Source organism: Pteropus medius, unplaced genomic scaffold, assembly GCF_902729225.1.
Source record: "Pteropus medius unplaced genomic scaffold, Ma_sr-lr_union100, whole genome shotgun sequence".
Classification (NCBI taxonomy): domain Eukaryota; kingdom Metazoa; phylum Chordata; class Mammalia; order Chiroptera; family Pteropodidae; genus Pteropus; species Pteropus medius.
In genome coordinates this window covers 921,585-934,132 of record NW_024345919.1, presented here as the reverse complement: position 1 = coordinate 934,132, position 12,548 = coordinate 921,585, and the positions used below count along the sequence as shown (strand labels likewise).

At 34.0% G+C, this 12,548-nt stretch overlaps 1 protein-coding gene and 1 pseudogene across 1 annotated transcript; both read right to left on the bottom strand.

The window, feature by feature from the left end:
• Window positions 1-5,419: 5,419 nt before the first annotated feature.
• On the bottom strand, window positions 5,420-6,364 carry LOC120612416 (olfactory receptor 10G7-like). Its single transcript, XM_039874852.1, has one exon. The coding sequence runs from the start codon at window positions 6,362-6,364 to the stop codon at window positions 5,420-5,422; it is 945 nt and encodes a 314-aa protein (XP_039730786.1).
• Window positions 6,365-11,886: 5,522 nt separating this feature from the next.
• LOC120612421 (uncharacterized) lies at window positions 11,887-12,005 on the bottom strand (annotated as a pseudogene).
• Between the last annotated feature and the right edge of the window lie 543 nt (window positions 12,006-12,548).

Sequence of the window (12,548 nt, the reverse complement as noted above, 5' to 3'; positions counted from 1 at the left end):
ATTTAATTATTTTTTCCTCAACAAGCACAGAGTTGCCCAGTGCCGACTGGCTCGCACTTGCCCCTGCTCTGTCTCTATGGAGCTCAATGTACTGCAATGGCTGTCATCTCAGTTCCTATTAACATAACCAGTTTTGAGTATGATAGAACATATCCAGTTTTCAACAAAAAATTACAAGACATGCTAAAAGGCAAGAAAAAACAGTCTGAAGAGATAAAGCAATCATCAGAACCATTCCCAGATATGATACAGATGTTGGAATTGTCAGAGAGATTTTAAAACAACTGTGATTAATATGTTATCATTAATGTATTGGAGAACCAGAGGAGAGAAGGAGCAATTAGGGGGATTGTTTTATAAACTATATAAATATCTAACCAATGAACTGTATACTTGAAGCTAATAAAATAAAATTTTTAAAAAAAGAGCTCTTAATGAAAAAAGTAGGCAATATAAAAAAATAATGTAAGCAGAGAGGTGGAAACTCTAATATAGAATCAAAAAAAAATGCTAAAAATTTTAAAAGCTGTAATGGAAATGTAGAATGTCTTCATGGGCTCAAGATTAAGTCTCACTTGTCAACAAATCTTGGGTAAGTTTAGTCATGCCAGCCGGGCAGAAGTAGAGTTGTAATGGCAAAGAATTCTTATAGACTACCATCAACATCTTTGAACATAAGAGAAAGTATATTAATAATCCTTGTGTTGCACTCTTTGTGATCAACAGAACTTAATGTGGTCTCTGACAGTGATGTTTAATTAATATGCAGCAGGCTGTATATTATGGTATCGTTCTTCTGTGTTGATTTTTAGAGTTTTGCTTGGCACTATGAATGACTTGGCACACTTTATCAATGATTTAAAATATTCTAACACCACATTATCAATCATGTTAATATATAGCCATTGTGCAGCCTTTAGAGGAGTAATAGAAAGTATCATATGTCTTATCTATTAATATTTCACTCCAGGAGAGTCTCTGTCTTCTATTTATATTTAATGATATTAAGTGTTATCATTAGGGCATCTGATCCCTTCAGACTTGATGCTGCACTAATTTCAATCATATTTTCAATATTCTATTATGGCTTTCCCTACTGTCTATGAATGAATTAGATGGATAAAATAATTTTGAATCTTTAGGGTTTCACAAATGTCCTTTTTGATCTAATTTGCACATCCCCTGGTCACTTTTAACAGTATGTGTATCCAAAACATGAGAAAAAATTCCTTAAAAATATTTTGCTGATGATAACTTTGAATAGAGTATAATACCCATTTTGAAAATGCTCCCCCATTCTACCAAGTCAAGATGGAGACAGACATTTGTCTTACTTTAGCTCACAGTGAGAAAAATGAAGTCACATTGTTAACATTTTAGTTAACATTTTTGTGCAGTGCACCTAATACTTCCTTATCTCCACCACAGGGACAGGGTAGTATTGTACCATCTGGCCTTCTTGTGGTAGGGGAGGGGCAGGTCCTGGCCAAAATGTATGCATAGCCTGACAATTGAGTTTATTAGTGAATTTAAAAAAATATATAAAATGCTTTGGATTTAGTCTCATATCCAAAATTTTCTTCTTGTTAGAACTAAAAGATTCAAAATACTTTATGATTTGGCCTGGAAAACAGAAGCTCTGTTTATTTGGGGGAGACACCAAATACATGAACTGAAATTACCTTTGTATTATTCATACTATCCATGTTGTTTATTATGAGTTATGTGGTTGGCACAAGCCTCTGTTATTTATATATGTAATTTTCTTTACTTTTAGATAGTGATTTATTCCACTACCTAATCTGTGTTAGATGCCATGTCATTTACCATGGCATCTTTTATATACTGTTTGACACTCTAAAATTTGTTTACTTATGTGTTTCTCACTGAACTCTGGAGTTCTGAAATGCAAATACTGTCTTGACGTTCTGTATCTCCTGTGCCTTAAATATAGTAGTCGATTAAAATTATTGAAGGTATTATTGCATGAATTTATTAACCAAGAAAGCAGAACTAAATTGATGAACAAGTATTAGCATTAGGATCTTTATAAAAGTCATCTAATTTATTCTGGATTTGAGCCAGATTCTTTCTATGTTAGCTATTTACTTTTTATAATTTAGCTATTTTCCTCTATAATTTAAGACTTTTCAATTACTAGTCAAGTCAGAAAATGTACCTTCAGACATATCATGCCATCACCAAACAATATTTTAAAAATACCAATTAACAGGGAAATGATACAACTAATAACGAGCTTCAGCGGACAAGTTCAGTACTCCAGAGTGGCTATTTTGAGGAGAAACCCAAGATAATAGATCAAAATGTGGCACAATATGATGAAAAATTTGTTCAGATTTAATCATTTCCTATGTGGAATACAAACATCAATTTCAAATTATTTTATTCTTTTTTACTTTTCCCTTTTGAAAATAGTAAATAACTCATGGAACATAATAATGACACAATGATGAGTATACAAGATAAGGTTGTCCCAATTATTATTTGAAAATGTAAAACATTCATTATTGAAATATTAAAATTATCCATCATTTTTCTTTATTTTCCAGAGCTTTTGCTAATATTTCATGTCATCATACCTCTCTCATCTTTCTCTATTTATTTCTTCTTTGACCTTTTTTCAATTGCATGAAGAAGAAATGTATAAGAGAAGATTATGGCCAGAACTCCAAGTTTCAAGGTACCTTTTGTTGGGCCCATCATAGCATATAAGGGACAAATATTGAAGAGGAAGACAAGTTTTATTTTAGAAACACAAATTTTAGTGTAATAGTTTTATCTCCAAGTGGAGGTGTCTAGCAAACTAAAATTATTAGAAACTTGAATAAAGAGAACAGGAACTATATAGATAGACAGAGAAAGAATTTGTTTAGGAATGACATATAATATTACTTGTAGAACAGAAGTTGTATCTCTCAAAAGGTAAACATTTATGGAAATCAAAAGAGTCTGTAGAAGGAAGGACATTCTAAAAATATCAGGTCAAGATTTATGTAGATTGATTACTACGGAGCTAAGACATGTTTTTCCTTGAAGAATTCCACAGCTTAATGTGGAGCACATAAGTAAACAGATCGGATGATATAGGGCGATGAAGCATTTGAAATTTAAATCAAATAGAAGTAGAGTAAGAAAGGTGTTTTCATATTCTGTGAGGGGGAAAATATAGTTTAAAAAATTCTACCTTTGATATATAAATACATATAAATATACAAAACTCTGTGCTTTTTTATTTCAATGCTTATTGATGTTTATGGATATTTACCTGCTCCCCAAAACATGGAAAGTTCCCGAAATGAGTGATAGCAAGGTAGGATAGAGTTTAGCACTATGGACTTTGGTGCCACATAGTCTGGGGTTTAACCTTGAACATATCCCTTACTAACTGTGAATTTAAATAAGAAATTTAACCTTCCTCAGTTTTCCATATAATAATACTATCTATTATATAAGGCTCTTGTAATGATTAACTGAGATAAATTCTTATAGAGTGTCTAGTATTGCTCAAGCTCAATAATGTTTAGTGTTTCGCCTGTGAACTATTCCAGAATAATTTAATTCAGTATGATTATAATGTTTCATGTATTTTATTACAAATTCCTTGAAAATGCGTAAACACAGGAATATCAAATTTATTGAAACAGTAAATTAATCAGAATGACTACATTGTCAATATGATGTTAATTACAACAGTAATTTATTATCAGTGATCTAAAGAAAAATACATTTATATATCTTTAAAAGTACTATATCAATGGCTAGGAAATCATGAAATAATTTGTAAAGAGAATGATTCTGAGAATCAGCCTATCTGGCTGGTGACTGGCCCCAGGTTTGAATTTTAAACTTTTAATTAAGACTTTATTATGAATCAGTATCACTCAGAAAATTTTACTTCTATTAACTCATTTAATCCTCATAACACTATTTTGAGACGGAGTCTTTTACAGATGGGAAATTGAGGTACAGAGCACAAAATTATTTCTAAACATATTTGAGTCTGTGTTTTTATTTGTTTGTATGCAATTCCACCACATCATCCATTACATGTGGATGCCCACAAGTATGAGCTACATAGCAAAGCATTAGGTTTGTTAATTTGTTTTAGGCTATTTTGTCTTTACCAGACCTTATTTTTCTAATTTGTAAAATAAATACATTGAAATCCTATGATCACAAGTTACTTAATTATATTTTAATATATTTTACTTTCTAAATAAGAAATGCCACTGGATCCAGCTTGCAATGTGGTGTGTTCCTATCCCAGAATGGGTTTTTGTTGGTGTAGCTGAATTTCTAAGACTCTAAGATGTTGAGAGAAGGGGCTAATCAGGCAGCAGGACCAGTAACCACCATCTGTAATAAAAGAACCCAGAATAGCACGGTTCTGTATTACGTATGGGCATTTGGTCAGGTAGCACAGAAATAGAAAGTCAGAATATGAGATGGAGATTGGCAATATCTATGGTTAATTTTGTCCTGATCTGACTCATAAAACCTGAGAAACTACAGGACTCTCACAAGATGATGATTGTTCTCAGTTTCTGAAAGAAGCATGTCAGTGCCACCACTTGTCCTGACAGACCTACCAAGAAAGATAACAAGCCAATATGGGAGCAATAAACAGGGTCAAGTTGTGGTAGGGAAAAGGAGTAGTCACCTTGGAACATACACACACACACACACACACACACACACACACACACACATTACACACCGCCACTAAAAGAATTGAGAAGGCAGTTGTACAGAAGCAAACACAAGTGAGTAACCATGAATATTTTTTGCTCTCCTTGAACAGTATCCCCATCTTTATAAATTTCTAAGTATGTGCTTAAGACATTAAGAACCAAACTAAAAGCATATTATCAACCTAGCTATATGAATAAATCAACTCTCTTACCTGAGATTCAATTAGAATATTTATTTTTTAAAAGGCAAAAACAATATTTTATGTCAATTATAACTCAATAAAACAGGAAAAATGAAAAATAAGCTTATTACAGATGAACAAGTTGTTAGATCAATATTTAAGTATGTTCATCATTATATAAAAATTTGGGATGCTTTAGATTCTTCAGAAAAATCTGTGAAATAAATACTCCTGAGTAGGTGGTTTTGTATAACATTTTATACTGAGAACTATAAACGTGATAAATTTTATGTTGATGACTATATTAGCATTTTTTAAATATCAATTTTTATACTAGATTTTCTATACTAAATTTTTGTATAGTTATCTGTATTTTATATGTCAAAAGTAGTATTTTTTAAACTACCTTTTCCCCTCATGGAATATGAAAAGTACCTTAACTACTCTACGTCTACCTGACTTATATTTTAAATGCTTCATCACACTGTACCATCTCATTTGTTTTTTAAAATGAGCAAATCTACATCATAGCATCGATTTGCTCTGAGAAAATGTTACTTTGTATTTAAGCTTCAACAAAGCTTTCTTCACTTCCTTGTTCCTCAGGGTATACACCACAGGGTTTAGAAGGGGGGTCAGCACCGTGTAGAAAACTGCCACAACCTCATCCACAGCATCCTTGGAACCCAGCCTCAGGTAAGTGAAAATAGCAGGGCCAAAGAAACAAAGGACGACAATGCAGTGGGAGGCACAGGTCTGAAAGGCTCTGTGTCTCCCCTCTGAGTTGCGGATCTTCAAGATGGAACAGACGATGGACACATAGGACAGCACTATCAGGAGAAAGCAGCCCGAGCCTACTATGCCAATGTTGACGAAGATCACCATCTCATTGACAGAAGTGCCTGCACAGGCCAGTTTGAGAATGGGCGGTGCATCGCAGAAGTAATGCTGGATCTGGCTGGGCCCACAGTAGGGCAAACAGAATGTCAATGAAGTCTGGACAGCAGAGTGCAGAGAGCCACTGAGCCACGTGCTTGTGGCCAAGAGGGCACACGTTCTCCCACGCATCATGCTGGAGTACCGGAGTGGGTAACTGATGGCCAGGTAGCGGTCATAGGACATGACTGTGTAGAGGAAACACTCGGTGCTCCCCAGGAAGTGGAAAGAGTAGAGCTGAGCCACACAACCATGAAAGGAGATAGTTCTGCCTCCTGGGGAGGCCAAGGTCATCAGCATTTTGGGCACAGTGACCGTGGAGAACCACATGTCAATGAAAGACAGGTTGGTCAGGAAGTAGTACATGGGCGTGTGGAGGTGGCTATTCATCATAATCACCAGCAAGATGACTAGGTTCCCCACCACTGTGAGTACATAGATCACTAAGAAGATTCCAAAGAGGGGGATGTCTAGCACTGGTGCATGAGGAAGGCCCATGAGGAGGAACGTTGTCACGTGGCTTGCGTTTGTCATTTCTCCATACTTTTGGTCTCTCTTCCTACAGAAATGTAAAGAGCACCCAGCATTTTACTGAGAACTGAGAACCCATTCTCCATGTGGTAACTGCATCATCATGGTAGATAATTCTAGAGTTATACTTGGTTTTGCTTATTACAAACTTTCCTAGTAAAAATGATAGAATGATAACACCATCTCTTTTCTCTGACACACACACACACACACACACACACACACACACACACACACACAATAGAGGCACACATAAATATATGCAAAAGGAAGTAGGAGAAATCCATTGCATTTGTTTCTACTGGTGTATCATAAATTACCACAAATTTAGCATCATAGAGCAATTCAAATTTACTATTTCACAGTTTTTTGAGTCAGGTTAGCTGGGTCCTCTGCTCAAGGTCTCACTGAGTTGAAATCAAGTCTGCAATTTCATCTGAGACTGTAATCTTATCTGAGGCGTGGGATACCAAGTTATTGAGGTTGTTGGCAAAATTTAGTTTCTTGCAGCTTTAGAACTGAGGTCCCTGTTTTCTTACCGGCTGTTGGCAGGGATCATCACCCTCAAGTCCTAGGCACCTGACCATCCATACCAAGTAAACATGGCAGTTTATTTTTTCAAAGCCAACAGGAAAATCTCTCTCCAGTTTTATGTGACAAAATGTAAAACAGAATCTAATCAAGACAGTGACATCCCATCATGTTCACAGGTCCCACCCACACTCAAGGGGAGGTGATTTAACAGGGAGTGTACACCAGGGAATGAGAATCTTGGGGGCTATTTAGAATTTGGAATTCTATTTTCTCTCCAGAGTTCATGAGAAATTTAAAAAATCAAGGATTTAATCATTGGTTGTACTAGAGAAACAAGGATCTCTGTTCTTAGCCAAGACAAAATGTATCATATCTCCAGACAATGTGGCTTGAGCTATATGAAAGCTATATTTTTCAAAAAAGACAATAAAATAATATTTTATTCTTTTACTCAAAAATGGAACAAATATATATCTGAAACTTCTACTGCACAAGTGAGATCTCATCACCAGAATATTGTCATATTTAAATGAAATGAACTATGAAAATTTTTATCAGGTGATTTGCAAGGTAGCCTGAGAGTTAAGGCAGGAGTATCAATAACAGGTGTCAGTGTTTGATGTTTTTTCCATGCTGTAGCAACTTAGTCCCTATTTGTAGACCCTTAATTACTAATTGTGTATGTGTGTATATGTGTGTATGTATATATATGAATTTTATGTATATATGAAATTCATATATGTATATGAATTTCTCAATATATATTCTGCCACAAAGCACGTAATCACGTGCCATATTGTGGTGGGATATATCCTGAGAAATTCACTCATAGACAATTCTGTCATTGTGAGAACGTCATAGAGTGCACTTACACAAATCTAGATGATATAGCCTACTACACACGTAGGCTATATGGGGTAGCCTATTTTGCCTAAGTTGCTAAACTGATCAGCATGTTACTGTACTGAATGCTGTGGACAATTGTAACAGAATAATAAGCATTTGTGTATCTAAACATGTCTAAACATAGAAAAGTCACCATAAAAATATGCTATAAAAGATAATAAATCGTACATCTATATAGGGCACTTACCACGAATGGAGCTTGCTCTGGGTGAGTCAGTGAGTGAATGGTGGGTAAATGTGAAAGCCGAGGACATTACTGTACACTGCTGTAGACTTTAAAAACACTACACACTTACCCTACATTAAATTTATAAAATAACATAAGATTAAATCACAAGAAGAAATGATGCAATCAAGGAATATAGTAAACATGAGATGGATGAGCTTCTGCCAGCATAACATGGCATTCTATTTTACAGCAATTTTTTTTATAAGTAGAGAGTACACTCTAAAATAATAATAAAAAGTATAGTATAGTAAATACATAAACCAGTAACATAGTCATTTATTTGATATGTTGCACTACCACATTATGAAAGCTACAATGTCACTAGTATATATATATATGGTGGAGGGGAGGTTGGTTAGGGACTAGACAACCAAATTTGGAAGGTAGTCTAACAATCTCTTAGTGTCTCATCTCTGAATGGAAGTTTAAGAGGGAAAGCAGGTGGAAATAATAGAATTTTACCTTTCTAAGAACTCATCTTACAGTATGTGATTAATTTTAATAATATAACTCATCTGTATTTTGTTTCCCCCAAATCTTTCACTTTTTACATGCGATGTTGAGGCACTAGTTTGCAAGTAATTACTCAAAGAATAGATATACCTGTGATTCCTTGGTGAGAAAGAGTGGTTCTTTTCTATTCAAGGACCCGAAGTAGTGCAGGAAATGGAAACTAACATAGCTAGATACATAGGAGATTAACTTGGTTTAGTGCCTCAGGGTATATGATTACTCTTGGGTCTTCAAGTTCCCTTGATGAGCAGAAAAATTACAGAAAGAGACTAATGAAGTTTTTAATATTCACAGATATATTTCCCTATGTGTTCATTATTTGAACTCTCCTGAGAAGATTTCACGTCTTTCTGGGACTAATATTTATACCTCAGAGGAAAGAAGAAGGACTCAGTTAACTTTTCCCTCACTACTGATTTACAGCTCACTTAAAATTGTCTAGAATCCATAATTGGCCATCACCTGTTTGCACTCGCCATACCAGTATCACTCTTTCACCATCTTTTTAAGGTGGTTTAAAACATCTAAATTTCCCAAAATTTTTTTCTATTTAGTTTTAGAGTGGTTTTTCCTAAAGAAATATCTAAGGATACATATTTCCCAGTTATATAAGTAATAATTAGATTCTATTTCTAGCATAACTTTCATTGCTTTTACAAGCATGAGTAAACACATGACATTTCATAAGTATGTCTTATTTTGTAAATTCACTTTTCATAAACTTTATTATTTCTTTTAAGGTAATGGTCTTTTTCTTGTTGATATGTCTGAACTTTTACAAATTAAGAATACTAATTCAAGTTACTAATATCAACATCTATTGCTAGCTTAAATAAAGGGAAAAGCTTCATTTTACATATCATTGGCATAAGTGTATATAGTTAGAGCACCTTTTGGGGAAAGCAATACAACAACAGTTACTGAATTTTTTTAAAAAAATACATATATACATACTCCTGAATCCAGTAATTCCACTCTAGGAATCTATCTGATGAAAATAAAAGCACCAATATACAAGTATATTTATTCAAACATGTGTGCTGATACATTGTTTATAGTGGCATAACAAATGACAACTAAATGAATATTCCTAAAGAATGGTTGAATTAGTCATGGTACTGCTATATTGTGAACTATAAAGCAACTATTTAAAAGATTGAATTATAAATAGACCAGTTAGCTTTGAGTAGTTTTCATGAGATATTTTCAGTAGGGGGGAGGGCATAATGCACAGAAATGCGGTTAGCATTGTGCCAATTTTGTAAAGCAAACAATAACAATTGTATATTATAGGAGCATAAAGAAAGGAGCAGAAGGAAGTAAATGAGGTTATTAATTTTGGTTTGAGAGGTAGTGGTGGTGATTAAAAACTGACACAAAATTTAAAAAGATGAAAATAGTAATATAGCATATTATATTATAACATAGCATGATATAATCTAATAACTTTAAAAATATATGCATTATTGTATGCATAAAGGAACCAAAAAATAAAAGAATGAGACATCAATCTACTGACCTCTAGGGATGTTCACAGTATATGTTTTCAGTAAAAAAAGCAAGTTAAGTAAAAATTTATATTTCAGTTAAAACATACCTCCTGCACATACACACAATACAGAAGAGCCAAAGAGTCAGATTTGTGAAAGGAACAGGAAACATAAGGGCCAGGTAGAATTAATGTAAAATAATGCCTAATAAATATCTATGTTTCCATGGAATTCCACAGAGGGCTTATCATCACCATAGGCATAAACCCTTTAAGGCACTACCACCATGCTGTCAGCACTGCTAGGACTGTCATTATCATCAGAATCTGTTTTTTCTTGTATGTGCCGTTTATTGATGCATGCTTCTGATCCAAAGTCTAAGTTAATATATCTTATTGGTCAAGCGTAGATCCCATGCCCCTATTCTATATTTGCTAGAGTAAATGGGAAAGTATCAGATATTTCAGTTTCTACAGCAAGAGGCAGTTTCACTTATAGGAAGTGAGTTTAAAAGACATATGGCCAAATTTTATGAATAAATAAATACACCAATAAAGATCCATGACAGTCTACCTCATTCTCCACATACCATTTGTATACATCCTTCCCCTCATTCACACATACACAATGTCATCATGTAATACAATGAACTTTATTCCTCATGTCACTTCCTTTACAGAGAGAGCCATTTTAATATGTTACCATTTATTTTATCCAGATACAAATTTGAAATCTCTTGAGTGATTTCAATTGCATCTCTGGTTCTGAGGTAATTCTAACTCAATATCATGTAACCTATAGACAAAATAGCAAAGTTACCGTGAACACCTTATTTATAATAATGATAGTATGAGTAATGGGGAGAAAATTAAAACATGAAAATACCTATATGCCAAAGCAATGTAGAAAATGCACATAGAAGGTACAATACCTATTTTGCAAGTGATTGTGAAGTAATAACTAACATTAATGACTTCTGTCTTCTTCAACACATCTTCTTATCAGGAAACTCAGGATGTCAATGTTGCCAAAGTGAATCAAACCATTATTTCTGCAAGACACGAGCATATTTTTATCTTACTAACTTAGGTTGCAGTAATTTTATTATTAATTTTTACCTCTGAATATAGTTACATACAGAGGCATCCCGTGGAATTACCTGGGTTCACTGTCTGGGTAGAAAGAGAGTAAAGTAGCCAAATTATTTTCTTATGTGATACTACAAATATCTTGTTCAGTGGAAGGATAAAAGCCAGTAATTCTACAATTTTGTGTTGTATGACAGGCCAGGTATTTCTGATCATTCAGTGTGTCAAGAAAATGAAACTTTGAAGAACCCCTCCATGTGAAAATAGGATTGCCATGGGGAGTCATGTCCTTCCTTCTATATCAAAGGATCTATATGATATAGATCCTTTGAACTACTTATTTGGCGCTTTTTGAACTGCTTATTTGGTGCTTCGGGAGTAAAATTAAATAAAAGAAACTTCAGTACAATACAAGCTGATGTTCTTGAACATTATCAAAAATGGACCAGATTTTGGGGACCAGCCCAAATCACCCCAAGGTAAGTAGATTACCAGAAATGTCACAAAGGTGACAGTTTATTTATTTCCAATGACTTTTCTCTCACAATATGGTACACATATAAATTTGCAAGTCATATATTTTTCCTCTGGCATCCTCTTCTCTCTCTGTGAGAGATAACTAACCTGAAATTTCTGTTAACCCTTCCCTTGATTTTCTTTTATAGGTTTACCAACTATGTCTTCATTCCTATTTTGAACTTATATACATGGACTCATACAGCAACATTCTTACCTAAAATTTATGTTTTTTGTTTGTTTGTTTTATGCCTACAGCACCCAGTCGTCCTAGGTGGTCTCCCATCCAAATACTGGCCAGGTCCGACTCTGCTTAGATTCCAAGATCAGACAGGATTGGGCTCGTTCAGAGTGGCATGGCTGTAGGCTAAAGTTTATGTTTTTAAAAAGCATTGATTTTAATGGCTATAGTTTATTCATCTTTTTAAACCTCTATGGTATCTATTATATGAATAAAACACATTTTTATTTCTTCTCTATCTTCTTTCACACTGTTCAAAATAGGAATGAAGACATAGTTGGTAAACTTATAAAAGAAAATCAAGGGAAGGGTTAACAGCAATTTCAGGATAGTTATTTTCTCTCACAGGGAGAGAAGAAGATGCCATAGGAAAAAAGCACAAAGAATGCTGCAGTGGTTTTTATAACATTTTATTCTTAAATTGGATCATGGTTACATATTTTTTTTAATATTATTGTATATATGTATGCATGTATGTGTTTTGTCTATTAAAATTTTTATGTACAACAGTTTGCATTTGGAAACTTTTACAAATTAAAGGCCTTTATAAGTTGGAGATCACTGTGCTAATGACTGTACTGAATTATCCTAATAAAACCACATCTAGATCAGGAGCTATGATATTAGTCACTATTTTATCAAACCTACAATTCTCTGTCATTCTGCACCC